General features: G+C 48.4%; 2 protein-coding genes across 4 annotated transcripts in view; one reads left to right on the forward strand and one right to left on the reverse strand.

The window, feature by feature from the left end:
- Positions 1 to 7,613, reverse strand: part of RAB2B (RAB2B, member RAS oncogene family) — a 114,292-nt gene extending 106,679 nt beyond the window's left edge. The window contains exon 1 of one of the 2 annotated variants that reach the window (XM_063913520.1): positions 7,327 to 7,613. In XM_063913520.1, the coding sequence (XP_063769590.1) occupies positions 7,327 to 7,372 (46 nt within the window). In that variant the 5' untranslated portion in view covers positions 7,373 to 7,613. The other variant, XM_063913522.1, reaches the window with a different exon arrangement.
- The window catches only part of TOX4 (TOX high mobility group box family member 4), a 185,215-nt gene that overhangs the window by 5,866 nt on the left and 152,564 nt on the right, over positions 1 to 26,785 (forward strand). Inside the window, exon 1 of one of the 2 annotated variants that reach the window (XM_063913518.1) lies at positions 7,692 to 7,773. The exons of the other annotated variant lie outside the window; for it this stretch is intronic. Coding sequence (XP_063769588.1) covers positions 7,768 to 7,773 — 6 coding nt within the window. The 5' untranslated portion in view covers positions 7,692 to 7,767. Of the gene's footprint in view, positions 1 to 7,691; positions 7,774 to 26,785 lie in introns of those variants that run through there. 2 annotated transcript variants of the gene reach the window in all.

Raw genomic sequence — 26,785 nt, forward strand, 5'->3', positions numbered from 1 at the left:
CACCCTTTGTGTACCAGGATACTGCAGGGGAGAGCCTGGGGAGCTTCCTTCCAGCGCAGCTGTGAAGAGAAAATGGCGCTGGTGTGCTGAGGAAGAAGGTCCCGCCCCCTCAGCGGCGGGCTTCTGTCCTGTTTCTGACTAAAAATGGCAGGGGTTTTACACATATACAGTCACAGACTGTATTATGTGTATTTCTATGCCAAAGGTATTTTTATTGCTGCCCAGGGCGCCCCCCCCCCCACCCCAGCGCCCTGCACCCTACAGTGACCGGAGTGTGTGGTGTGCTGTGGGAGCAATGGCGCACAGCTGCGGTGCTGTGCGCTACCTTAATGAAGACCGGAGTCTTCTGCCGCCGATTTCATCGCTTCTCTTCTGTCTTCTGGCTCTGCAAGGGGGACGGCGGCGCGGCTCCGGGAACGGACGATCGAGGTCAGGCCCTGTGTTCGAACCCTCTGGAGCTAATGGTGTCCAGTAGCCTAAGAAGCACAAGCTAGCTGCAAGCAGGTAGGTTTGCTTCTCTCCCCTCAGTCCCACGTAGCAGTGAGTCTGTTGCCAGCAGATCTCACTGAAAATAAAAAACCTAGCAAATACTTTCTTTCTAGCAAGCTCAGGAGAGCCCACAAGGAGCACCCAGCTCTGGCCGGGCACAGATTCTAACTGAGGTCTAGGGGAGGGGCATAGAGGGAGGAGCCAGTGCACACCAGATAGTACCTAATCTTTCTTTTAGAGTGCCCAGTCTCCTGCGGAGCCCGTCTATTCCCCATGGTCCTTACGGAGTTCCCAGCATCCACTAGGACGTCAGAGAAAATAGAATCTATACCACTATTTCCATTCTTCTTAAGCGCCTTGAGCCCTGTTGGAGAAAGAGTGCTATATGAATAATAGGATTTTGATACCTACCGGTAAATCCTTTTCTCTTAGTCCGTAGAGGATGCTGGGGATACCATAAGAACCATGGGGTATAGACGGGATCTGCAGGAGACATGGGCACTTTAAGACTTTAAAAGGGTGTGAACTGTCTCCTCCCTCTATGCCCCTACTCCAGACTCCAGTTATAGGAACTGTGCCCAGGGAGACGGACATTTCGAGGAAAGGATTTTACTGTTAAACTAAGGAGAGATTCATACCAGCTTACACCTCAAGCACGCCATACAACTTGGCATTCAACATAACTCAAGGCAACGGCTTGAACAATGTCAGCAACAGGCTGACTATAACGTAATCCAATCTATGTGTAAGTATAACTAAAAACTGCAGACAGACCGCACAGGGACGGGTGCCCTACGGACTAAGGGGGTAATTCCAAGTTGATCGCAGCAGGAATTTTGTTAGCAGTTGGGCAAAACCATGGGGGTAATTCCAAGTTGATCGCAGCAGGAAATTTTTTAGCAGTTGGGCAAAACCATGTGCACTGCAGGGGAGGCAGATATAACATGTGCAGAGAGAGTTAGATTTGGGTGGGTTATTTTGTTTCTATGCAGGGTAATTACTGGCTGCTTTATTTTTACATTGCAATTTAGATTTCAGTTTGAACACACCTAACCTAAATCTAACTCTCTCTGCACAGGTTATATCTGCCTCCCCTGCAGTGCACATGGTTTTGCCCAACTGCTAAAAAATTTCCTGCTGCGATCAACTTGGAATTACCCCCCATGTGCACTGCAAGGGAGGCAGATTTAACATGTGCAGAGAGAGTTAGATTTGGGTGTGGGGTGTTCAATCTGCAATCTAATTTGCAGTGTAAAAATAAAGCAGCCAGTATTTACCCTGCACAGAAACAAAATAACCCACCCAAATCTAACTCTCTCTGCACATGTTATATCTGCCTCCCCTGCAGTGCACATGGTTTTGCCCAACTGCTAAAAAATTCCTGCTGCGATCAACTTGGTATTACCCCCTAAGAGAAAAGGATTTACCGGTACGTATCAAAATCCTATTTTCTCATACGTCCTAGAGGATGCTGGGGATACCATAAGAACCATGGGGTTTATACCAAAGCTCTAGAACGGGCGGGAGAGTGCGGATGACTCTTCAGCACTGATTGACCAAACATGAGGTCCTCATCGGCCAGGGTATCAAACTTGTTAAATTTTGCAATAGTGTTTGGACCAACCAAGTAGCTGCTCGGCAGAGTTGTAATGCCGAGGCCCCCCGGGCAGCCGCCCAGGACGAGCCCACCTTTCTGGTAGAATGGGCTTTCAACGATTTTGCCAACGGCAATCCAGCCGTAGAATGAGCATGCTGGATTGTATTACAGATGCAGCGTGCAATAGTTAGTCTGCTTGGTAGCAGGAGTCCCAATTTTGTTGGGAGCATATAGGACAAACAGAGCATCTGTTTTCCTAATTTGAGCCGTTCTGGCAACATAAATTTTCAAAGCTCTGACCACATCCAGAGATTTTGACTCAATCAAGGTATCAGTAGCCAATGGCACCACAATAGGTTGGTTCATGTGGAAAGATGAAACCACCTTCGGCAGAAATTGCTGACGAGTCCTCAACTCTGCTCTATCTACATGAAATATCAAATAAAGGCTCTTGTGAGACAAAGCCGCTAACTCAAGACACCCGCCTCGCGGATACCAAGGCCAACAGCATGACCACTTTCCAAGTGACAATTTTCAACTCCACCTTCTGTAAAGGTTCAAACCAATGTGATTGAAGGAACTGCAACACCACGTTAAGATCCCGTGGTGCCACTGGGGGCACAAAGGGAGGTTGGATGTGCAACACACCTTTCACGAAAGTCTGAACTTCTGGAAGGGAGGCCAAGGGTTTCTGAAAGAAAACCGATAAGGCTGAAATCTGTACCTTAATTGAGCCCAACTTTAGGCCCGCATCCACACCTGCTTGCAGAAAATGGAGAAAACGTCCTAACTGAAATTCTTCCATAGGAGCCTTCTTGGATTCACACCAAGACACATTTTCTCCAAATACGGTGGTAATGTTTAGACGTTACTCCTTTTCTAGCCTGAAGAAGTGTGGGAATGACCTCACTGGGGATACCCTTTCAGGCTAGGATTTGGCGTTCAACTGCCATGCCGTCAAACGTAGCCGCGGTAAGTCTTGGTATACGCACGGCCCCTGTTGTAACAGGTCCTAGCGTAGAGGAAGAGGCCAGGGATCTACTATGAGTAATTCCTGAAGATCTGGATACCAAGCCCTCCTTGGCCAGTCTGGAACAATGAGGATCGCCTGAGCCTTTGTTCTTCTTATGATCTTTAGCACTTTCAGAATGAGGGGAAGTGGAGGGAATACATACACCGACTGAAAAACCCACGGTGTCACTAGGGCGTCCACTGCTATTGCTTGAGGGTCCCTTGACCTGGAACAATATCTCTGAAGCTTCTTGTTGAGACGAGACGCCATCATGTCTATTTGAGGAGTTCCCCATAGACTCGTCATTTCTGTGAAGACCTCTTGATGAAGACCCCACTCTCCTGGATGGAGATCGTGTCTGCTGAGGAAGTCTGCTTCCCAGTTGTCCACTCCTGAAATGAAGATCGCTGACAACGCGCTTGTATGCCTTTCCGCCCAGCGGAGAATCTTTGTGGCCTCTGCCATCGCCGCTCTGCTTTTTGTTCCGCCCTGGCAGTTTATGTACGCTACTGCAGTTATATTGTCCGACTGGATCAGTACGGGCAGATTTCGAAGATGATCCGCTTGAAGAAGGCCGTTTGTAAATGGCCCTTAACTCCAGAACGTTTATGTGTAGACAAGTTTGCTGGCTTGACTATCTTCCCTGGAAGTTTTCCCCCTGCGTGACTGCCCCCCAGCCTCGGAGACTAGCATCCGTGGTTACTAGGATCCAGTCCGGGATCCGGAACCTGCGCCCCTCTAGGAGGTGAGCTGTGCAGCCACCACAGGAGTGAGATTCTGGTTTTTGAAGACAGGACTATCTTCCGGTGCATGTGAAGGTGGGATCCGGACCACTTGTCTAACAGATCCCACTGAAAAACTCTGGCATGGAATCTGCCAAACTGAATGTAATCGAGTGCATTGATGGATTGACACTTTTGCTGGTTTCAGAATTTGTTTGACCAGATTCTGAATTTCCAGAACCCTTTCCACTGGAAGAAAAACTCTGTAATTCTGTGTCCAGAACCATTCCAAAAAACGACAGCCACTTCGTCAGAGTCAACTGCGATTTTGGCAAGTTTAGGAGCCAACCATGATGTTGCAGAACTGTCAGGGAGAGTGAAATGTTCTGGACCAGTTGGTCCCTGGATCTCGCCTTTATCAGGAGATCGTCCAAGTACGGGATAATTGTGACTCCCTGCTTGCGCAGGTGAACCATCATTTCCGCCATTACCTTGGTGAAAACTCTCGGAGCTGTGGACAGACCAAATGGCAACGTCTGAAATTGGTAATGACAATCCTGAATTGCAAACCTCAGGTAAGCTTGATGCAGAGGATATATGGGGACATGTAAGTAAGCGTCTTTTATGTCCACCGACACCATAAAATCCCCTTCCTCCAGACTGGAGATCACTGCTCGGAGAGACTCCATCTTGAATTTGAATCTTCTTAGGTAGAAATTGAGGGATTTTAGGTTCAAAATCGGCCTGACCGATCCGTCCGGCTTCGGGACCACAAACAGGCTCGAATAAAAGCCTTCGCCCTGTTGTGACGGGGGAACCTCGATAATGACCTGATTTTGACACAACTTTTGTATTGCGTCGCATACTACCTCCCTGTCCGGCAGAGAAACTGGTAAGGCCGATTTGAAAAATCGTCGAGGAGGAACGTCTTGAAACTCCAATTTGTACCCCTGGGACACTATTTCTAATACCCATGGGTCCACGTCCGAGCGAACCCAGAACTGACTGAAGAGTTTTAGACGTGCCCCAACCGGTGCGGACTCCCGCAAAGGAGTCCCAGCGTCATGCGCTGGATTTGGCAGAAACCGGGGAGGACTTCTGCTCCTGGGAACCCGCCACTGCTGGTGATTTCTTACCTCTTCCCCTTCCTCTAGTAGCAAGGAAGGAAGAACCTCGGCCCTTTCTGTATTTATTGGGCTGAAAGGACTGCATCTGATAGTGGTGTGTTTTCTTTTGTTGTGTAGGAACATAAGGTAAAAATTATGACTTACCAGCGGTAGCCGTAGATACCAAATCAGCGAGACCGTCACCAAACAAGACACCACCTTTATATAGTAGAGATTCCATATTTTTCTTGGAGTCAGCATCAGCATTCCATTGATGAATCCACAAAGCTCGCCTTGCCGAGACTGCCATGGCATTGGCCTTTGATCCCAAAAGGCCTATATCTCTTGCCGCTTCCTTTAGGTAGGCCGCAGCGTCCCTGATATAACCCAGCGTTAAGAGGATGCTATTGCTATCTAGGGTATCTATATCAGATGACAAGTTATCTGCACACTTCTCGATAGCACTACTCACCCACGCAGATGCAATTGTTGGTCTGAGCAGTGTACCTGTGGTGACATAAATAGATTTTAACGTAGTTTACAGTCTACGATCCGCAGGATCCTTAAGGGCTGCCGTGTCAGGACACGGGAGAGCCACCTTTTTTGACAACCGGGATAGAGCCTTGTCCACCATTGGTGGTGACTCCCACTTTTCTCTATCCCCAGAGGGAAACGGATACGCCGCCGGAATCCTTTTGGGAATTTGAAACTTTTTGTCAGGATTTTCCCAAAGCTTTTCAAAAAGAGTGTTCAGTTCATGAGAGGGAGGAAACGTTACCTCAGGTTTCTTTCCCTTGTACATACAGACCCTTTTATCTGGGAGAGCAGAGTCTTCAGAGATATGGAATACGTCTTTTATCGCCTCAATCATGTACTGAATGCTCTTTGCCAATTTTGGATCTAATTTGACATCACTATAATCGACACTGGAGTCGGTTTCCGTGTCGGCATCCATGTCTGCCGACTGGGCAAACGAACGTTTTTGTGACCCCGAGGGGGTCTGAACTTGTAATAACAAATCCTCCACAGATTTCCTCCATGCCTGGTTCTGAGATTCAGATTTATCTAATCTCTTTGTAATAAGAGCCACATTAGCATTTAAAGCATTCAATACATTTACCCAATCAAGAGTCGGTGGTGCCGACATGGTCACCCCCACAGCCGTTTGTGTGCCTAATACGGTCTCCTCCTAGGAAGAGCACTCAGCCTCAAACATGCCGACACACGTGCACAAAACACCCACAAACACAGACCCACAATAAAGTCTGTCAGAGAGACACAGAGGAAGTTTGCCAGCTCACAACCCAGCGCTTAAACCCGGTTCTGAAAGTTACAGAATGTCCCAGACCTGCAGCGCTTTTATAATAACTTATATTGCACCAAAAATCCCTGTGTCCCCCCCCCCCCCCCCCTCACGTTTTGCACCCTGTTACTTGTACAGCAGTGTGAGGAAGGACCAGCGTCTCTGTAGCTTCTGTGAAGAGAAAATGGCGCTGATGTCAGCTGTGAGGACTAAGCCCCGCCCCCATAATGGCACGCTTCAGCCCTGCTATTTTTCAAAATCTTTATACTGACGGGGGTTAGGACAGTGGCTTGGCACCTTGTCCCCTCTTGCCAGTCACTTTTTTAGAGGTGTATAGCTCCCCCCCCCCCCCCACGCCTTGCACCCTGTAGTGCCGCTGAGCGTGGGAGCATGGCACGCAGCGCGGCCGCTGTGCGGTACCTCTGAAGTCGTCACTGAAGTCTTCTGTCTTCTTCTACTCACCTGTCTACTGACTTCTGGCTCTACAAGGGGGGTGACAGCCGGCTCTGGGAATGAGCCCCTAGGCGTACCTAGTGATCAAACCCGCAGGAGCTAATGGGGTCCTGTAGCCAAGAAGCAGAGCCTTTAACTCACTGGAAGTAGGTCTAACTTCTCTCCCCTAAGTCCCACGGAGCAGGGAGACTGTTGCCAGCAGATCTCCCTGAAAATAAAAAACCTAACATGAAGTATTTTCAGAGAATCTCAGTAGAGCTCCTCAGAGTGCATCCAGTCTGCCTGGGCACAAGTCTAAAACTGGAGTCTGGAGCAGGGGCATAGAGGGAGGAGCCAGTTCACACCATTTTAAAGTCTTAAAGTGCCCATGTCTCCTGCGGATCCCGTATATACCTTATTGTTCTTATGGTATCCCCAGCATCCTCTAGGACGTATGAGAAAAAATGATTATTATTATTATTATTATTATTACTACTATGCTTGGCATGCGGTGTGTATGTCACTGGTAGGACTAGCCACCCCCTGCACTACACTGGTATATCCTGTAACACTACAGCAAGGCACAGAGGTACACTGACATATGTACCACCACTCACACATGCTAACAGTATAGTGTGCCTGTGAGCAGCAGCATCCCCACGCACCTGTGTCTCCGATGATTATATACTTGAATAAATAGGCGTACGACATGATGACTGCAACCCAACTTCACCTATACTAATAAACCGGGATATCAGACTTGGCGCTCTCTCCCCTAGATGTGCTCTCTATGATCTTCTGTTCTGTTTGGAAACGTTCTATCCCTCTCTATTGCTACAGGAAGTATCCGCTGATTGGTTGCTGGAGAAGAATTACAATCAGCAGCACACTATGACCCAGGGTTTATGGGAAAGGTCCTCTCCACGAAGGGAAATTTGTCGCTACCACACTAGAGACGTCCTTGCCTCCATGCATTAGGTTAGGCAACGAGGGTAGATCAACCTCAAGCATGATGACGTCCTGTGTTGCACCGGAAGCGGAAGCATCGCCATCTTGGTGCAGGCAGAGAAGTATTATAAAAAGAAGGGGAAGATTCGGCCCTAAAGATGGAGGTGGGACGCTCTGTTTCTATAGTATAGTTTTGGCGAAGGGTGGTTTAGTGATGCTGTAATGCGTTTCGGATGGCTGGTGAGAGAGTAGGAGAATGCGGTGTAGTGATGAGGGGGAACCAGTGTGTGTATGAGAAAGGCATAGCCCTGCTGAAGGGCAGCTTCATGTAATAGAGATGACTGCTCCTCTGTGTATCGTGTGGTCGTGTCATCCGTTACATGGCGTAACCGGGGAGCAGACGTGTATAGTACAGTCCGTGGTGGAGGGGTTTGTGTGTAGCAGTGATAATGGGTAATCTTCCAACGTACATTGGCTGGCCATTAAACTGAATGTGAATTTGGTCAGTATTAGACACAGGCCAGGAGGACCCCCAATTACAGTGTGCGCAGCTTTTAGGTAAACTTTGTACTAACAGCTTGTATGTAAATATGTAGCAAGTAGTAGCAGATCCAACACTCTGCTGTGTGCCCTATCATACCTGCCTGTTGCTGTGACAATATACAGCACCTAGGATAAGGACTTCTTTTCCTGTGACTTCACCATTGAGACTACTTTATTGTGGTTTTTATTTTATTTTTATTTTTTTCTTCCTCCTAAATACGTTTCCGTTTTTTTCTTCTGTGCTATTGTTTGAGTCTGCTCTGTTTCCTCTTGATATGTGTTATGCACACCAGTGCCTGCAGGAAAGTACTAGTGTCAGAACTGTTATGCACTCCAGTGTCTGCAGGAATGTACTGGCGTTTGAACTGTTATGCAAAACAAATGGACTCACAGACAAACTGGGGAATATGACATAACGTACACAGAAGGTGATAGGGTAACAAAATACACACACAGTGAACAGAGAAGCCCAGAGGCTAAGGAACTGGGTATCTCCCTTGTATTAGAACTGCTCAGATGTAAAAAGCAAGATGTTGTGTTTTAATACGTAGAGAACCCGAAATGCTGTTGCTAAGGGCAACAGCAAAACCCTAAAGGGTTACCAACGGGTGTGGCAGTAAACTTCTTGGTCAGAGATGGAATGATAGACACAAGGAAAGCCTCCACAATCCTGATTCTCACTTGCAGTGCACAGGTTTAAGCTTACTGCCACTAAACTGACCCCTGACACCTAGCACAGTGAGACAGGATTAGACAGGCAAGTGTTAGAATACAGCCGCAAACTTGCTAAGTTCACAGAGTAATAACAGAACCCCAGCAAGCTAAACGACTGACTCCAGTCTTACTGCTAGGTCTGGATTGGCAGAGTGTAATACCAAATCCCCAGGCCTATTTGCAGTAAGCAACAAACAAATACAAAGCTACACAGTACTGGCTAACTTTCATGAACTGACTAACCAACAGAGATTCAGCAGCATCTGCTTACCCTGAAAAGAGGCCTTATAAAGCAGGTGCTGTCCACGCCCCACTCAGACCTCACAGACTGTGAGCACAAAAACCAGCACCGGATCCCCTGCCGTGCACAGAGCCTATAACCACTGCACAGCAAAAGACCCGAACCGGAGTATCAGCTGCGCTCAGGTTACTCCACTAGCACTTGTCTCCCGGTTGCCATGACGACGTGGCAGCACAGGGCAGGAGACCCTAACAGTACCCCCCCTCTGACGAGGGGTCAAAGAACCCCTACCACCGGGTTTATCGGGGAACTGCGAGAAGAAAGAGCGTATCAGTCTGGGGGCATGAAGATCACAACTGCGCACCCACGACCGCTCCTCCGGGCCATACCCCTTCCAGTGCACCAAAAATGACAGCCGACCCCGAACCACCTTGGAGTCAAGAATCCTTTCAACAACAAACTCCCTCTGGCCACGTATCAGAAGAGGGGAAGGTCTTCCACTGGAAGAAGGATTACTAATCGCCCGTTTTAAAAGGGAACAATGAAATGTTTTATTGATACCCAAAGAACGGGGCAGATCTAACTGAAATGCCACCGGATTGATAACCCTGGTGATCTTATAAGGGCCGATGAACCGGGGCCCTAACTTATGAGATGGCTGTCTCAACTTCAAATTCTTGGTAGACAACCAGACGAAGTCTCCTAATTTGAAGCTGCAGGGTCTTTTCCGCTTATCAAAAACCCTTTTGGTCACTAATGACACAGACACAAGGGCTTTCTTCACTTTCCGCCAAATACCTCTAAGGACCGAAACCACAGAGGAACCACCAGGCGTGGAGTCCAGGGGGTCAAAAGAATTGGCCTTAGGATGATGCCCATACACACAAAGGAAGGGAGAGATCCCTGTAGCAGAGTGAGCCGCGTTGTTATAGGCAAACTCCGCCATGGACAGATGAGCAACCCAGTCAGTCTGACACTTGGAGACATAACACCTGAGGAACTGCTCCAAGGACTGGTTCACCCTTTCAGTCTGCCCATTAGACTGCGGATGGTAGCCTGACGACAAGCTGACAGAAATCTGGAGATCGGAACAAAATGCCCTCCAGAATTTGGCCACAAACTGGGATCCGCGGTCAGAGACCACATCAAGTGGCAACCCGTGGAGACGCACAACATGCAGCATAAATAATTCAGACAGGCGTCTGGCTGATGGCAGCCCAACCAGTGGAACGAAGTGCGCCATCTTCGAAAACCTGTCAACGACAACCCAGATGGCTGTCATCCCCGAGGATTTGGGCAAGTCCACCACAAAATCCATTGAAATGTGGGTCCATGGCTTAGATGGGATAGAGAGTGGATGTAATGGGCCAACAGGAACCCCTCTAGGAGTCTTATTTCGGGCACAGATGTCACATGCCCGAACCCACTGATCCACATCCTTAGCCACCGAGGGCCACCACACCGCCCTGGATAGCAACTCCCGAGTTCTGGCAATACCCGGGTGACCTGCCGACTTCTTGGCATGGAATTCCAGGAACACTCGCTGTCTTAACCTAGGAGGCACAAACAAAAGACCTACCGGAAGGTCTGGAGGAGCCTGCTCCTGTGCTCTAAGGACTAATGATAAGAGGTCCTGGGTAATGCCCACTTTAATACATGATGGGGAAACAATGGGCAACGGCTCCTCGGTGGTCTCCTGGATTGGAGCAAAACTCCGCGAGAGCGCATCAGCCTTGATGTTTTTTGACCCAGGGCGATATGTTATCAAAAAATTAAAGCGAGCAAAAAACAAAGCCCATCGTGCCTGCCTGGCATTGAGACGCTTCGCTGACTCTAAATATGCCAGATTCTTATGGTCAGTGAGAATTGAGACCACAAACTTAGCCCCCTCAAGCCAGTGTCTCCACTCCTCGAGTGCATCCTTAATAGCCAACAATTCCCGGTTACCCACGTCATAATTCATCTCGACAGGCGAAAATTTACGGGAAAAGTAAGCACAGGGATGAAGGCGATTATCAGACACTCCCATCTGAGAAAGCACTGCCCCAATACCCATCTCAGAGGCATCCACCTCCACCACAAAAGGACGCTCTGGATCTGGGTGTCGCAGCACCTTGGCCGAAACAAATGCCCTTTTGAGACGGGCAAAAGCCGCTTTAGCCTCACAAGACCAGTGAGCAACATCTGCCCCTTTCTTAGTGAGTGCCACCAAGGGCGCCACTATAGACGAAAATCCAGCGATAAATCGTCTATAAAAATTCGCAAAGCCCAGGAAACGCTGAAGCGCCTTCAAACTAGTGGGCTGCACCCAATCCAGGACTGCCTGTACCTTGGAACCCTCCATTTGGAAACCTTCTGGGGAGATAATATATCCTAGAAATGCGATTTGCTGAACTTCAAATTCGCACTTCTCCAGCTTCGCCCCAAGCCGGTGGTCTCTGAGTTTCTGGAGGACTAAGCGTACATGCTTCCGATGTTCCTCCAGGGAATGGGAGAAGATTAGGATGTCATCTAAGTATACAACTAAGAATCTATCCAAATATTCCCTGAGCACATCATTCATGAAATCCTGGAAGACTGCCGGGGCATTACAGAGCCCAAAAGGCATCACCAAATATTCATAATGCCCTGAGTGGGTATTAAAGGCAGTCTTCCATTCATCCCCCTCTCTTATTCGGATTAGATTGTACGCACCGCGTAGGTCAATCTTAGAAAAAATGGTGGCAGTACGAAGCTGGTCAAACAAGACCGAAATGAGAGGCAGTGGGTATGAGTTTTTAATCGTGATACGGTTCAATTCCCTGAAGTCGATGCAGGGTCGCAACGAACCGTCCTTTTTACCCACGAAGAAGAACCCCGACCCAACTGGAGACTGTGAAGGTCTGATAAATCCCTTAGCCAAGTTCTCCTGAATGTACTCTGCCATAGCCTGAGTCTCAGGACGTGACAGGGAGTACAACCTGCTCTTGGGAAGCTTAGCATTTGGCAACAAATCAATGGCACAGTCATAGGGGCGATGGGGAGGTAGTACCTCTGCAACTTTTTTGGAGAACACGTCCGCAAAATCTGCATAACACCCTGGCAATCCTGGCAAACTTAGCTGCGTGAGCCTGACTGGAAGGCTCAAGCAACTCCTGAAACAATCAGTACCCCAACTAAGAATCTCCCCAGAGACCCAGTCAAATTGAGGATTGTGGGCCCTTAACCAGGGTAACCCCAACACCAATGGGGCAAAAGTACAGACAGTCACATAAAAGGACAATTTTTCAGAGTGTGTGGCTCCAATAAACAAAGAAATCTGGCTAGTGCAAGAGGTAATTTTACCTTGGGATAATGGTTCCCCGTTTAACCCACAAATCTCAATTTCCGATGCCAAGGGTACTAAGGGAACAGAGTGTTTTAGGGCGAATTGGCGGTCCATAAAAACCCCGTCGGCCCCACTGTCCACAAAGGCCTCAGTCTTGACAGTTTGACCGAGGATCTTCAAGGTCACCGGAATGATAAAAGTCTTCTTGGGAAATTCTGACTTCTGGCCTGACAGGATATTTCCCATCACCCTCAGGCCCTGAAGTTTTCCGGCTTTTCTGGGCATGATACTACCACATGACCTTTATTCCCACAGTACAAACACAACCCCTGCTGTCTCCTCCGCGTCTTCTCACGCGAGGAGAGGCGGGTAGCCCCAATCTGCATAGGCTCCTCAGAAAATTCCTCAGAGTCTGAGGTTCCCTTGGGAAGGAAGGAAATCTCAGTCTCCCTTTCAAGCCTACGCTCTCTCAGCCGTCTATCCACCCGGATGGATAACTGCATGAGCTGATCCAAGCTATCAGGCAAGGAATATTGTACCAGTTGGTCCTTTATCTGGTTAGAAAGACCTCTTCGGTACTGGTGTCTCAGGGCTGGGTCATTCCACTGGGTATCATGGGCCAACCTCCGAAACTCCGTACAGTAAACCTCAACTGGCCTTCGCCCTTGCTTAAGGATCGAAATCTGAGCCTCGGCTGAGGCCGTCTTGTCAGGGTCATCATACAACATGCCCAGTGCCGTAAAAAAAGCATCAACACTTTTAAGCGACGGACAGTCAGGCTGCAACCCATATGCCCAGACCTGTGGGTCTCCTTGCAGCAAGGAAATCACTATGCCCACCCGCTGAATCTCCGACCCAGAAGACTGAGGCCTAAGCCGGAAGTATAGCTTGCAGCTCTCCTTGAAACAAAAGAACTGCGAGCGATCTCCAGAAAAACGATCCGGGAGATTTTCTTTCGGCTCCTTAACCCCTGCAGGTGCTGCTGCTGCGGGAGCTCCGCCAGCAGCCTGGGAGGTGTGCATTTTAATGGACAAATCATTAAATTGTCGAGTCAGGACCTGCACCTGATCGACCACCTGTTGCAACGTATTTTGAGGGGTATGCTCCATATTCCCACAAAATTTCAACAGGAGTATTAGGCTGCTGAATATGTTATGCACACCAGTGCCTGCAGGAAAGTACTAGTGTCAGAACTGTTATGCACTCCAGTGTCTGCAGGAATGTACTGGTGTTTGAACTGTTATGCAAAACAAATGGACTCACAGACAAACTGGGGAATATGACATAACGTACACAGAAGGTGATAGGGTAACAAAATACACACACAGTGAACAGAGAAGCCCAGAGGCTAAGGAACTGGGTATCTCCCTTGTATTAGAACTGCTCAGATGTAAAAAGCAAGATGTTGTGTTTTAATACGTAGAGAACCCGAAATGCTGTTGCTAAGGGCAACAGCAAAACCCTAAAGGGTTACCAACGGGTGTGGCAGTAAACTCCTTGGTCAGAGATGGAATGATAGACACAAGGAGAGCCTCCACAATCCTGATTCTCACTTGCAGTGCACAGGTTTAAGCTTACTGCCACTAAACTGACCCCTGACACCTAGCACAGTGAGACAGGATTAGACAGGCAAGTGTTAGAATACAGCCGCAAACTTGCTAAGTTCACAGAGTAATAACAGAACCCCAGCAAGCTAAACGACTGACTCCAGTCTTACTGCTAGGTCTGGATTGGCAGAGTGTAATACCAAATCCCCAGGCCTATTTGCAGTAAGCAACAAACAAATACAAAGCTACACAGTACTGGCTAACTTTCATGAACTGACTAACCAACAGAGATTCAGCAGCATCTGCTTACCCTGAAAAGAGGCCTTATAAAGCAGGTGCTGTCCACGCCCCACTCAGACCTCACAGACTGTGAGCACAAAAACCAGCACCGGATCCCCTGCCGTGCACAGAGCCTATAACCACTGCACAGCAAAAGACCCGAACCGGAGTATCAGCTGCGCTCAGGTTACTCCACTAGCACTTGTCTCCCGGTTGCCATGACGACGTGGCAGCACAGGGCAGGAGACCCTAACAATATGGCTGTATCCAGTGAAGTTTGCTTAGCTTTTCTGCAACCCAGCTCTGTCTGATGGAATAAGACTGGCTTTTTTGTACATGGAGTTGTCACGCACATGCCTGCACTCTGAACTCCTTCCAAGTTGGGCGGTCGTGATGTTGGGGTTTTTTGCAAATTATCCTAACACTAAAACATATCAGCCTGCCACAACCATGGGGGTTCTGGGAAATAATTATTTCCACAGCAGCCCATTCAGTTCCACACTTAAAAAATTAGCAGAATGTGCCTCTGACGGCTGTACGTCTAAGAACACTATATCCAAGCTAAAAGTTTAAATTTCAAGAATAACTTCAGAGCTTACAGTTACAGAGTATACATGATTATTTCTCTATCGTCCTAGTGGATGCTGGGGTTCCTGAAAGGACCATGGGGGAATAGCGGCTCCGCAGGAGACAGGGCACAAAAGTAAAGCTTTCCGATCAGGTGGTGTGCACTGGCTCCTCCCCCTATGACCCTCCTCCAAGCCAGTTAGATTTTTGTGCCCGGCCGAGAAGGGTGCAATCTAGGTGGCTCTCCTAAAGAGCTGCTTAGAAAAGTTTAGCTTAGGTTTTTTATTTTACAGTGAGTCCTGCTGGCAACAGGATCACTGCAACGAGGGACTTAGGGGAGAAGAAGTGAACTCACCTGCGTGCAGGATGGATTGGCTACTGGACATCAGCTCCAGAGGGACGATCACAGGTACAGCCTGGATGGTCACCGGAGCCTTGCCGCCGGCCCCCTTGCAGATGCTGAAATAAGAAGAGGTCCAGAATCGGCGGCAGAAGACTCCTCAGTCTTCTAAAGGTAGCGCACAGCACTGCAGCTGTGCGCCATTTTCCTCTCAGCACACTTCACACGGCAGTCACTGAGGGTGCAGGGCGCTGGGAGGGGGGCGCCCTGGGAGGCAAATGAAAACCTATTTTGGCTAAAAATACCTCACATATAGCCTCCGGAGGCTATATGGAGATATTTAACCCCTGCCAGAATCCGTTAAGAGCGGGAGACGAGGCCGCCGAAAAAGGGGCGGGGCCTATCTCCTCAGCACACAGCGCCATTTTCCCTCACAGAAAGGCTGGAGGGAAGGCTCCCAGGCTCTCCCCTGCACTGCACTACAGAAACAGGGTTAAAACAGAGAGGGGGGGCACTAATTTGGCGTTAGAAATATATAAAAAAGATGCTATAAGGGAAAACACTTATATAAGGTTGTCCCTATATAATTATAGCGTTTTTGGTGTGTGCTGGCAAACTCTCCCTCTGTCTCTCCAAAGGGCTAGTGGGTCCTGTCCTCTATCAGAGCATTCCCTGTGTGTGTGCTGTGTGTCGGTACGTGTGTGTCGACATGTAGGAGGACGATGTTGGTGAGGAGGCGGAGCAATTGCCTGTAATGGTGATGTCACTCTCTAGGGAGTCGACACCGGAATGGATGGCTTATTTAGGGAATTACGTGATAATGTCAACACGCTGCAAGGTCGGTTGACGACATGAGACGGCCGACAAACAATTAGTACCGGTCCAGACGTCTCAAAAACACCGTCAGGGGTTTTAAAACGCCCGTTTACTTTAGTCGGTCGACACAGACACAGACAGGGACACTGAATCCAGTGTCGACGGTGAATAAACAAACGTATTCCTTATTAGGGCCACACGTTAAAGGCAATGAAGGAGGTGTTACATATTTCTGATACTACAAGTACCACAAAAGAGGGTATTATGTGGGATGTGAAAAAACTACCATAGTTTTTCCTGAATCAGATAAATTAAATAAAGTGTGTGATGATGCGTGGGTTCCCCCCGATAGAAAATTATGGGCGGTATACCCTTTCCCGCCAGAAGTTAGGGCGCGTTGGGAAACACCCCTTAGGGTGGATAAGGCGCTCACACGCTTATCAAAACAAGTGGCGGTACCGTCTATAGATAGGGCCGTCCTCAAGGACCAGCTGACAGGAGGCTGGAAAATATCATAAAAAGTATATACACACATACTGGTGTTATACTGCGACCAGCGATCGCCTCAGCCTGGATGTGCAGAGCTGGGGTGGCTTGGTCGGATTCCCTGACTAAAAATATTGATACCCTTGACAGGGACAGTATTTTATTGACTATAGAGCATTTAAAGGATGCATTTCTATATATGCGAGATGCACAGAGGGATATTTGCACTCTGGCATCAAGAGTAAATGCGATGTCCATAACTGCCAGAAGATGTTATGGACACGACAGGGGTCAGGTGATGCAGATTCCAAACGGCACAAAGGTGTATTGCCGTATAAAGGAAGAGGAGTTATTTGGGGTCGGTCCATCGGACCTGGTGGCCACGGCAACTGCTGGAAAATCCACCGTTTTTACCCTAAGTCACATCTCTGCAGAAAAAGACACCGTCTTTTCAGCCTCAGTCCCTTCGTCCCTATAAGATCATATCTGCCCAGGGATAGAGGAAAGGGAAGAAGACTGCAGCAGGCAGCCCATTCCCAGGAACAGAAGCGTTCCACCGCTTATGACAAGTTCTCAGCATGGCGCTGAGACCGTACAGGACCCCTGGATCCTACAAGTAGTATCCCAGGGGTACAGATTGGAATGTCGAGACGTTTCCCCTTCGCAGGCTCCTGAAGTCTGCTTTACCAAGGTCTCCCTCCGACAAGGAGGCAGTATGGGAAAAAATTCACAAGCTGTATTCCCAGCAGGTGATAATTAAATTACCCCTCCTACTACAAGAAAAGGGGTATTATTCCACACTATATTGTGGTACTGAAGCCAGAAGGCTAGGTGAGACTTATTCTAAATCTAAAAAATTTTTGAACACTTACAAAGGTTCAAATCAAGATGGAGTCACTCAGAGCAGTGATAACGAACAGGAAGAAGGGGACTATATAGTGTCCCGGGACATCAGGGATGCTTACCTCTATGTCCCAAATTTGCCCTTCTCACTAAGGGTACCTCAGGTTCGTGGTGCAGAACTGTCACTATCAGTTTCAGACGCTGCCGTTTGGATTGTCCACGGCACCCCGGGTCTTTACTAAGGTAATGGCCGAAATGATGATTCTTCTTCGAAGAAAAGGCGTCTTAATTATCCCTTACTTGGACGATCTCCTGATAAGGGCATAGTCCAGGGAACAGTTGGAGGTAGGAGTAGCACTATCTCGGATACTGCTACAACAGCACGGGTGGATTCTAAATATTCCAAAATCGCAGCTGATCCCGACGACACGTCTGCTGTGCCTAGGGATGATTCTGGACACAGTCCAGAAAAAGGTGTTTCTCCCGAAAGAGAAAGCCAGGGAGTTATCCGAGCTAGTCAGGAACCTCCTAAAAACAGTGCATCATTGCACAAGGGTCCTGGTAGAAAATGGTGGCTTCCTACGAAGCAATTCCATTCGGCAGATTTCACGCAAGAACTTTTCAGTGGGATCTGCTGGACAAATGGTCCGGATCGCATCTTCAGATGCATCAGCGGATAACCCTATATCCAAGGACAAGGGTGTCTCTCCTGTGGTGGTTATAGAGTGCTCATCTTCTAGAGGGCCGCAGATTCGGCATTCAGGATTGGATGCTGGTGACCACGGAGCCCAGCCCGAGAGGCTGGGGAGCAGTCACACAAGGAAAAAATTTCCAGGGAGTGTGATCAAGTCTGGAGACTTTTCTCCACATAAATATACTGGAGCTAAGGGTAAATTTATAATGCTCTAAGCTTAGCAAGACCTCTGCTTCAAGGTCAGCCGGTATTGATCCAGTGGGAAAAACATCACGGCAGTCGCCCACGTAAACAGACAGGGCGACACAAGAAGCAGGAGGGCAATGGCAAAAACTGCAAGGACTTTTCGCTGGGCGGAAAATCATGTGATAGCACTGTCAGCAGTGTTTCATCCCGGGAATGGAAACTGGGAAGCAGACTTCCTCAGCAGACACGACCTCCACCCGGGAGAGTGGAAACTTCATCGGGAAGTTTTTTCCACATGATTGTAAACCGTTGGGAAATACCAAAGGTGGACATGATGGCGTCCCGTCTGAACAAAAAACGGGACAGGTATTGCGCCAGGTCAAGAGACCCTCAGGCAATAGCTGTGGACGTTCTGGTAACACCGTGGGTGTACCAGTCGGTGTATGTGTTCCCTCCTCTGCTTCTCATACCTAAGGTGCTGAGAATTATAAGACGTAGAGGAGTAAGAACTATACTCATGGCTCCGGATTGGCCAAGAAGGACTTGGTACCCGGAACTTCAAGAGATGTTTACAGAGGTCTTATGGCCTCTGCCGCTAAGAAGGGACTTGCTTCAGCAAGTACCATGTCTGTTCCAAGACTTACCGCAGCTGCGTTTGTTGGCATGGCGGTGGAACGCCGGATCCTAAGGGAAAAAGGCATTCCGGAAGAGGTCATTCCTACCCTGGTCAAAGCCAGAAAGGAGGTGAACGCACAACATTATCACCACATGTGGCGAAAATATGTTGCGTGGTGTGAGGCCAGGAAGGCCCCACAAAGAAATTTCAACTCGGTCGATTCCTGCATTTCCTGCAAACAGGAGTGTCTATGGGCCTCAAATTGGGGTCCATTAAGGTTCAAATTTCGGCCCTGTCAATTTTCTTCCAGAAAGAATTGGCTTCAGTTCCTGAAGTCCAGAACTTTGTCAAGGGAGTATTGCATATACAACCCTCTTTTGTGCCTCCAGTGGCACTGTGGGATCTCAACGTAGTTCTGGGATTCTTCAAATCACATTGGTTTAAAACCAGTCAAATCTGTGGATTTGAAGCATCTCACATGAAAAGTGACCATGTTCTTGGCCCTGGCCTGGACCAGGCGAGTGTCAAATTGGTGGTTTTTTTCTCAAAAAAGCCCATATTTGTTTGTCCATTCGGACAGGGCAGAGCTGCGGACTCGTCCCCAGTTCTCTCCCTAAGGTGGTGTCAGTGTTTCACCTGAACCAGCTTATTGTGGTGCCTTGCACCTACTAGGGACTTGGAGGACTCCAAGTTGCTAGATGTTGTCAGGGCCCTGAAAATATAGGTTCCAGGACGGCTGGAGTCAGGAAAACTGACTTGCTGTTATCCTGTATGCACCCAACAAACTGGGTGCTCTTGCTTTTAAGCAGACTATTGCTAGTTGGATGTGTAATACAATTCAGCTTGCACATTCTGTGGCAGGCCTGCCACAGCCAAAATATGTAAATGCCCATTCCACAAGGAAGGTGGGCTCATCTTGGGCGGCTGCCCGAGGGGTCTCGGCTTTACAACCTTGCCGAGCGGTTATTTAGTCAGGGGCAAACACGTTTGTAAAATCCTACAAATTTGATACCCTGGCTAAGGAGGACCTGGAGTTCTCTCATTCGGTGCTGCAGAGTCATCCGCACTCTCCCGCCCGTTTGGGAGCTTTGGTATAATCCCCATGGTCCTTTCAGGAACCCCAGCATCCACTAGGACGATAGAGAAAATAAGAATTTACTTACCGATAATTCTATTTCTCGGAGTCCGTAGTGGATGCTGGGCGCCCATCCCAAGTGCGGATTATCTGCAATACTTGTACATAGTTACAAAAATCGGGTTATTATTGTTGTGAGCCATCTTTTCAGAGGCTCCGCTGTTATCATACTGTTAACTGGGTTTAGATCACAAGTTGTACGGTGTGATTGGTGTGGCTGGTATGAGTCTTACCCGGGATTCAAAATTCCTCCCTTATTGTGTACGCTCGTCCGGGCACAGTACCTAACTGGCTTGGAGGAGGGTCATAGGGGGAGGAGCCAGTGCACACCACCTGATCGGAAAGCTTTACTTTTGTGCCCTGTCTCCTGCGGAGCCGCTATTCCCCCATGGTCCTTTCAGGAACCCCAGCATCCACTACGGACTCCGAGAAATAGAATTATCGGTAAGTAAATTCTTATTATTAAAAGTACTCGCACATTACAGACCATTTCAGAGAAAAATATAAAGAATAAAACATAGTACAAGTCACCTTTCAGAATCGAACAAAGTTGGAATAAGGTCTTTCCTGAAAATAGTTGTACGTCCTCGCTGTATGGCAACTTAGTGTAGTGGGGGAGGGGTATTGAGGTATAACAGTCAATTTGAAAATACTTTTCTCTAACGTCCTAGTGGATGCTGGGGACTCCGTAAGGACCATGGGGAATAGACGGGCTCCGCAGGAGACAGGGCACTTTAAGAAAGAATTTGGATACTGGTGTGCTCTGGCTCCTCCCTCTATGTCCCTCCTCCAGACCTCAGTTTGAATCTGTGCCCGGACGAGCTGGGTGCTACTTAGTGAGCTCTCCTGAGCTTGCTAAAAAGAAAGTATTTTGTTAGGTTTTTTATTTTCAGAGAGATCTGCTGGCAACAGACTCTCTGCTACGTGGGACTGAGGGGAGAGAAGCAGCCCTACTCACTGAAGATAGGTCCTGCTTCTTAGGCTACTGGACACCATTAGCTCCACAGGGATCGTACACAGGATCGCACCCATGGTCGTCCGATCCCGGAGCCGCGCCGCCGCCCCCCTCGCAGAGCCGGAAGACAGAAGCCGGTGACAGAAGCAAGAAGACTTCGAAATCGGCGGCAGAAGACTCCAGTCTTCATATGAGGTAGCGCACAGCACTGCAGCTGTGCGCCATTGCTCCCACACTAAACCCACATACTCCGGTCACTGTAGTGTGCAGGGGAGGGGGGGGGGGCCCTGGGCAGCAATTAGAGACCTCTTGGCAAAAGTGGGCATATATACAGTTGGGCACTGTATATATGCATGGGCCCCCGCCATATTTTTACACAGAAACGCGGGACAGAAGCCCGCCGCTGAGGGGGCGGGGCTTCTTCCTCAGCACTCACCAGCGCCATGTTTTTTCTCCACAGCACCGCTGAGAGGAAGCTCCCCAGCCTCTCCCCTGCAGATACACGGTAGAAGAGGGTAAAAAGTGAGGGGGGGCACATAATTAGGCGCAAAAATCAATATAAACAGCAGCTACTGGGTTAACATTAAGTTACTGTGTTATTCCTGGGTTAATAGCGCTGGGGTGTGTGCTGGCATACTCTCTCTCTGTCTCTCCAAAGGGCCTTATGGGGGAATTGTCTTCAGATGAGCATTCCCTGAGTGTGTGGTGTGTCGGTACGTGTGTGTCGACATGTCTGAGGTAAAAGGCTCCCCTAAGGAGGAGATGGAGCAAATGTGTGCGAGAGGGTGTCTCCGTCGACAACGCCGACACCTGTTTGGATATGTGTGATTAAGTGCTAAGGTGAATTTATTGCACAAAAGATTAGAGAACAGACAGGAAATCTACCCATGTCTGTCCCTATGTCGCAAAGACCTTCAGAGTCTCTCAATGCTCACTATCCAAAATAATAGACTCCGTGTCGATATCAGTGTCTGTCTCCAGTGTCGACTACGATAATGCAAAGTTACAGCCAAAATGGCAGAAAAGTACTCAATATATGATTATTGTAATAAAAGATGATTTGCATATCACTGATGACTCATCTGTCCCTGACACAAGGGTACACATGTTTAAGGGGAAGAAAGCTGAGGTAAATTTCCCTCCTCTCATGAAGAAAAAGAGCGTGAATCCCCAGACAAGAGACTGCAGTTTACCACAAAGAATTCTCAGGCAGTATCCTTTCCCCACTAGGGCCAGGATATGATGGGAATCTTCCCCTAGGGTGTCACGTTTGCCCAAAAGGTAGCCCTGACGTAACAGCTATTCTCAGGGATCCTGCAGATAGCGTGCACATTCTGGTACACTACTCAGCCGGCGATTGTGTCGGCATGGGTTTATAGCGCTGTGGCAGCGTGGACAGGTACCTTATCAGCAGAGATTGAGACCCTAGTATGTATATAGATATATATATGTATATATAGATATATATATATATTAAAGATGCTGTCTTAAGAGATATGTATATATAAAACATGCCCAAAGAGACATGAGTATACTGGGTCCTAGAGTCAAAGCTATGTCGATTTCTGCTTGACGTGTCCTGTAGAATATGCAATGGACAGATGATGCCGACTTAAGAGGCATATGGAAGGCTGAGGATTGTGTGGAGAAGGGTTCTCGGACCTGGTCTCCACAGCTATAGCTGGTAATTCTGATATTTTGCCTTATATTCCTGCACAGCCTAGGAAAGCACGACATTATCAAATGCAGCCTTTCGAATAAAGCAACAAGAAAGTCCGAGGTGCGTCCTTTCTTGCCAGAGGCGGGGGCAGAGGAAAGAAGCTGCACAACACAGCTAGTTCCCAGGAACAGAAGTCCTCCCCGGCCTCTACAAAAATCCACTGCATGTCGCTGGGGCTCCACAGGCGGAGCTAGGCCCGGTGGGGGCACGCCTTCGTAAGTTCAGACACAAGTGGGTTCACTCCCTGTTAGATCCCTGGGCAATAGATATTGTGTCTCAGGGATACAAGCTGTACTTTGAGAAGATGCCCCCGCACCGACAGCCCTGCCGGCTTCCCCCCATGAGAGGAAAACAGTGTTAACTGCAATTCACAAATTGTATCTTCAACAGGTGGTGGTCAAGGTTCCCCTCCTTCAACAAGGAGGGGGTTATTATTCGACCATGTTGTAGTCCCGTAACCAGACGGTTCGATCAGACCCATATTGAATTTAAAATCCCTGAACATATACCTGAAAAGATTCAAGTTCAAGATGGAATCGCTAAGAGCGGTCATTGCAAGCCTGAAAGGGGGAGATTTTATGTTGATTCGGGACATAAAGGATGCATACCTTCATGTCCCCATTTATCCACCTCATCAGGCGTACCTCAGAATTGCGGTACGGGATTGTCATTACCAATTTCAGACGTTGCCGTTTGGTCTCTCCACGGCCTTGAGAATATTCACCAAGGTAATGGCGGAAATGACGGTGCTCCTGCGGAAGCAAGGTGTCACTATTATCACGTACTTGGACGATCTCCTCATAAAAGCGAGATCAAGAGAGCAGTTGCTGAACAGCGTATCACTTTCTCTGGAAGTGTAACGGCAACACGGCTGGATTCTATATATTCCAAAGTCGCAGTTGGTTCCTACAGCTCATCTGCCTCTCCTAGGCATGATCCTAGACACAGACCAGAAAAGGGTTTATCTCCCGATAGAGCGAGCTCAGGAGCTCATGACACTGGTCAGGAATCTATTAAAACCAAAACAGGTGTCAGTGCATCACTGCACTCGAGTCCTGGGAAGGAGGGTGGCATCTTACGAGGCCATTCCCTTCGGCAGGTTCCATGCGAGGACCTTCCAATGGGACTTACTGGACAAGTGGTCCGGATCACATCTTCAGATGCATCGGTTAATCACCCTATCCCCCAGGGCCAGGGTGTCTCTCCTGTGGTGGCTGCAGAGTGCTCACCTTCTCGAAGGTCGCAGATTCGGCATTCAGGACTGGGTCCTGGTGACCACGGATGCAAGCCTTCGAGGGTGGGGGGCAGTCACACAGGGAAGAAATTTCCAAGGGCTGTGGTCAAGGCAGGAGACTTGCCTTAACATCAATATCCTGGAACTAAGGGCCATATACAACGCCCTAAGTCAAGCGGAGACCCTGCTTCGCGACCAACCGGTTCTGATTCAGTCAGACAATATCACCGCAGTGGCTCATGTAAACCGCCAAAGCGGCATAAGGAGCAGGGTGGCGATGGTAGAAGCCACTAGAATTCTTCGCTGGGCGGAGAATCACGTAAGCGCACTGTCAGCAGTGTTCATTCCGGGAGTGGTCAACTGGGAAGCAGACTTCCTCAGCAGGCACGACCTCCACCCGGGAGAGTGGGGACTTCATCAAGAAGTCTTCATGCAGATTGCAAGTCGGTGGGAACTGCCACAGGTGGACATGATGGCATCCCGCCTCAACAAAAAGCTGCAGAGATATCGTGCCAGGTCAAGAGACCCTCAGGCGATAGCTGTGGACGCACTGGTGACACCGTGTGTGTTCCCGTCGGTCTATGTATTTCCTCCTCTTCCTCTCATACCCAAGGTGCTGAGAATCTTAAGGAAAAGAGGAGTGAGAACAATACTCTTTGTTCCGGATTGGCCATGAAGGACTTGGTATCCAGATCTGCAAGAAATGCTCACAGAGGACCCGTGGCCTCTGCCTCTAAGACAGGACTTGTGCAACAGGGGCCCTGTCTGTTCCAAGACTTACCGCGGCTGCGTTTGACGGCATGGCGGTTGAACGCCGGATCCTAGCAGAAAAAGGCATTCCGGATGAGGTCATTCCTACGCTGATAGAGGCTAGGAAGGACGTGACGGCTCAACATCACTGTATATGGCGAAAATATGTTGCTTGGTGTGAGGCCAGGAATGCCCCTACGGAGAAATTCCAGCTGGGCCGTTTCCTTCACTTCCTACAGTCGGGAGTGACTTTGGGCCTGAAATTGGGTTCCATTAAGGTCCAGATTTCGGTCCTATCCATTTTCTTTCAAAAAGAACTGGCTTCTCTTCCTGAAGTTCAGACGTTGTAAAGGGAGTGCTGCATATTCATCCCCCTTTTGTGCCTCCAGTGGCACCTTGGGATCTTAACGTGGTATTGAGTTTCCTGAAGTCACACTGGTTTGAGCCACTCAAAACCGTGGAGTTAAAATTTCTCACGTGGAAGGTGGTCATGCTATTAGCCTTGGCTTCAGCTAGGCGTGTGTCAGAATTAGCGGCTTTGTCACATAAAAGCCCCTATCTGGTTTTCCATATGGACAGGGCAGAATTGCGGACCCGTCCACAATTTCTGTCAAAAGTGGTGTCATCTTTTCATATGAACCAGCCTATTGTGGTGCCTGTGGCTACTCGTGACTTGGAGGATTTCGAGTTGCTGGATGTGGTCAGGGCTTTGAAGGTTTATGTAGCCAGAACGGCTAGAGTCAGGAAAACTGAGTCGCTGTTTATCCTGTATGCATCCAACAAGCTGGGTGCTCCTGCTTCAAAGCAAACTATTGCTCGCTGGATCTGTAACACGATTCAGCAGGCTCATTCTGCGGCTGGTTTGCCGCTTCCAAAATCAGTAAAAGCCCACTCCACAAGGAAGGTGGGCTCATCTTGGGCGGCTGCCCGAGGGGTCTCGGCATTACAGCTTTGCCGAGCAGCTACTTGGTCAGGTTCAAACACTTTGGCAAAGTTTTACAAGTTTGATACCCTGGCTGAGGAGGACCTTGTGTTTGCTCATTCGGTGCTGCAGAGTCATCCGCACTCTCCCGCCCGTTTGTGAGCTTTGGTATAATCCCCATGGTCCTTACGGAGTCCCCAGCATCCACTAGGACGTTAGAGAAAATAAGATTTTACTTACCGGTAAATCTATTTCTCGTAGTCCGTAGTGGATGCTGGGCGCCCGTCCCAAGTGCGGACTTCTTCTGCAATACTTGTATATAGTTATTGCTTAAATTAGGGTTATGTTGTGGTTGCATCAGGGTTGATCTGATGCTCCGTTGTTGTTCATACTGTTAACTGGGTAAGTTTATCACAAATTATACGGTGTGATTGGTGTGACTGGTATGAGTCTTGCCCTGGATTCCAAAATCCTTTCCTTGTACTGTCAGTTCTTCCGGGCACAGTTTCTCTAACTGAGGTCTGGAGGAGGGACATAGAGGGAGGAGCCAGAGCACACCAGTATCCAAATTCTTTCTTAAAGTGCCCTGTCTCCTGCGGAGCCCGTCTATTCCCCATGGTCCTTACGGAGTCCCCAGCATCCACTACGGACTACGAGAAATAGATTTACCGGTAAGTAAATTCTTATTTTCCTGACTGCTTGCCGGCGTTTTATTCAATTAGAGTAAATACCAAGAATTACTCAAAAATTGTATTACCTAGTTCTCCCAAATATTTAGGCTGTTAGATATATACTACTTTTTTCAGATATTTCCTAAATTTTCATCGCTAATTAACCCAAATCTAATACAGTATTACAGCCATTGCTACTACTACAGTTTTGCATGGATCTATTAATATTTGCATGGAAAACATTTATATGCACATGGGCCAAATGTAACAGCCTGTGGGAAGTGCCATAGCACACTGGTTCTGCCTAAAAAAAATTGCTGCATTAAGTCTCAAAAGTAAAGTGGCTTAATATAGGTACTGTCCACAGGCTGCTACAGTGATGGCAATACTCCCTCTTTCTTTAAAATAATGTTTTGGAATAGTTACTGATTCTTTGACATTTTTAGTAACATCCTTTATGATTATTTATTTTAAACTATTAAGCACAATGGAGCCTAAAGCTGGGTACACACTAGACGATATCGTGGACGATGTGCCTAATTCAGACACATCGTTCATGATATTGTCTAGTGTTTATGCACTATGTTGCTGGCGATGCGTGGTCCTGTGT

This window comes from Pseudophryne corroboree, chromosome 1 (assembly GCF_028390025.1).
Source record: "Pseudophryne corroboree isolate aPseCor3 chromosome 1, aPseCor3.hap2, whole genome shotgun sequence".
In the NCBI taxonomy this organism is placed as follows: Eukaryota; Metazoa; Chordata; class Amphibia; order Anura; family Myobatrachidae; genus Pseudophryne; species Pseudophryne corroboree.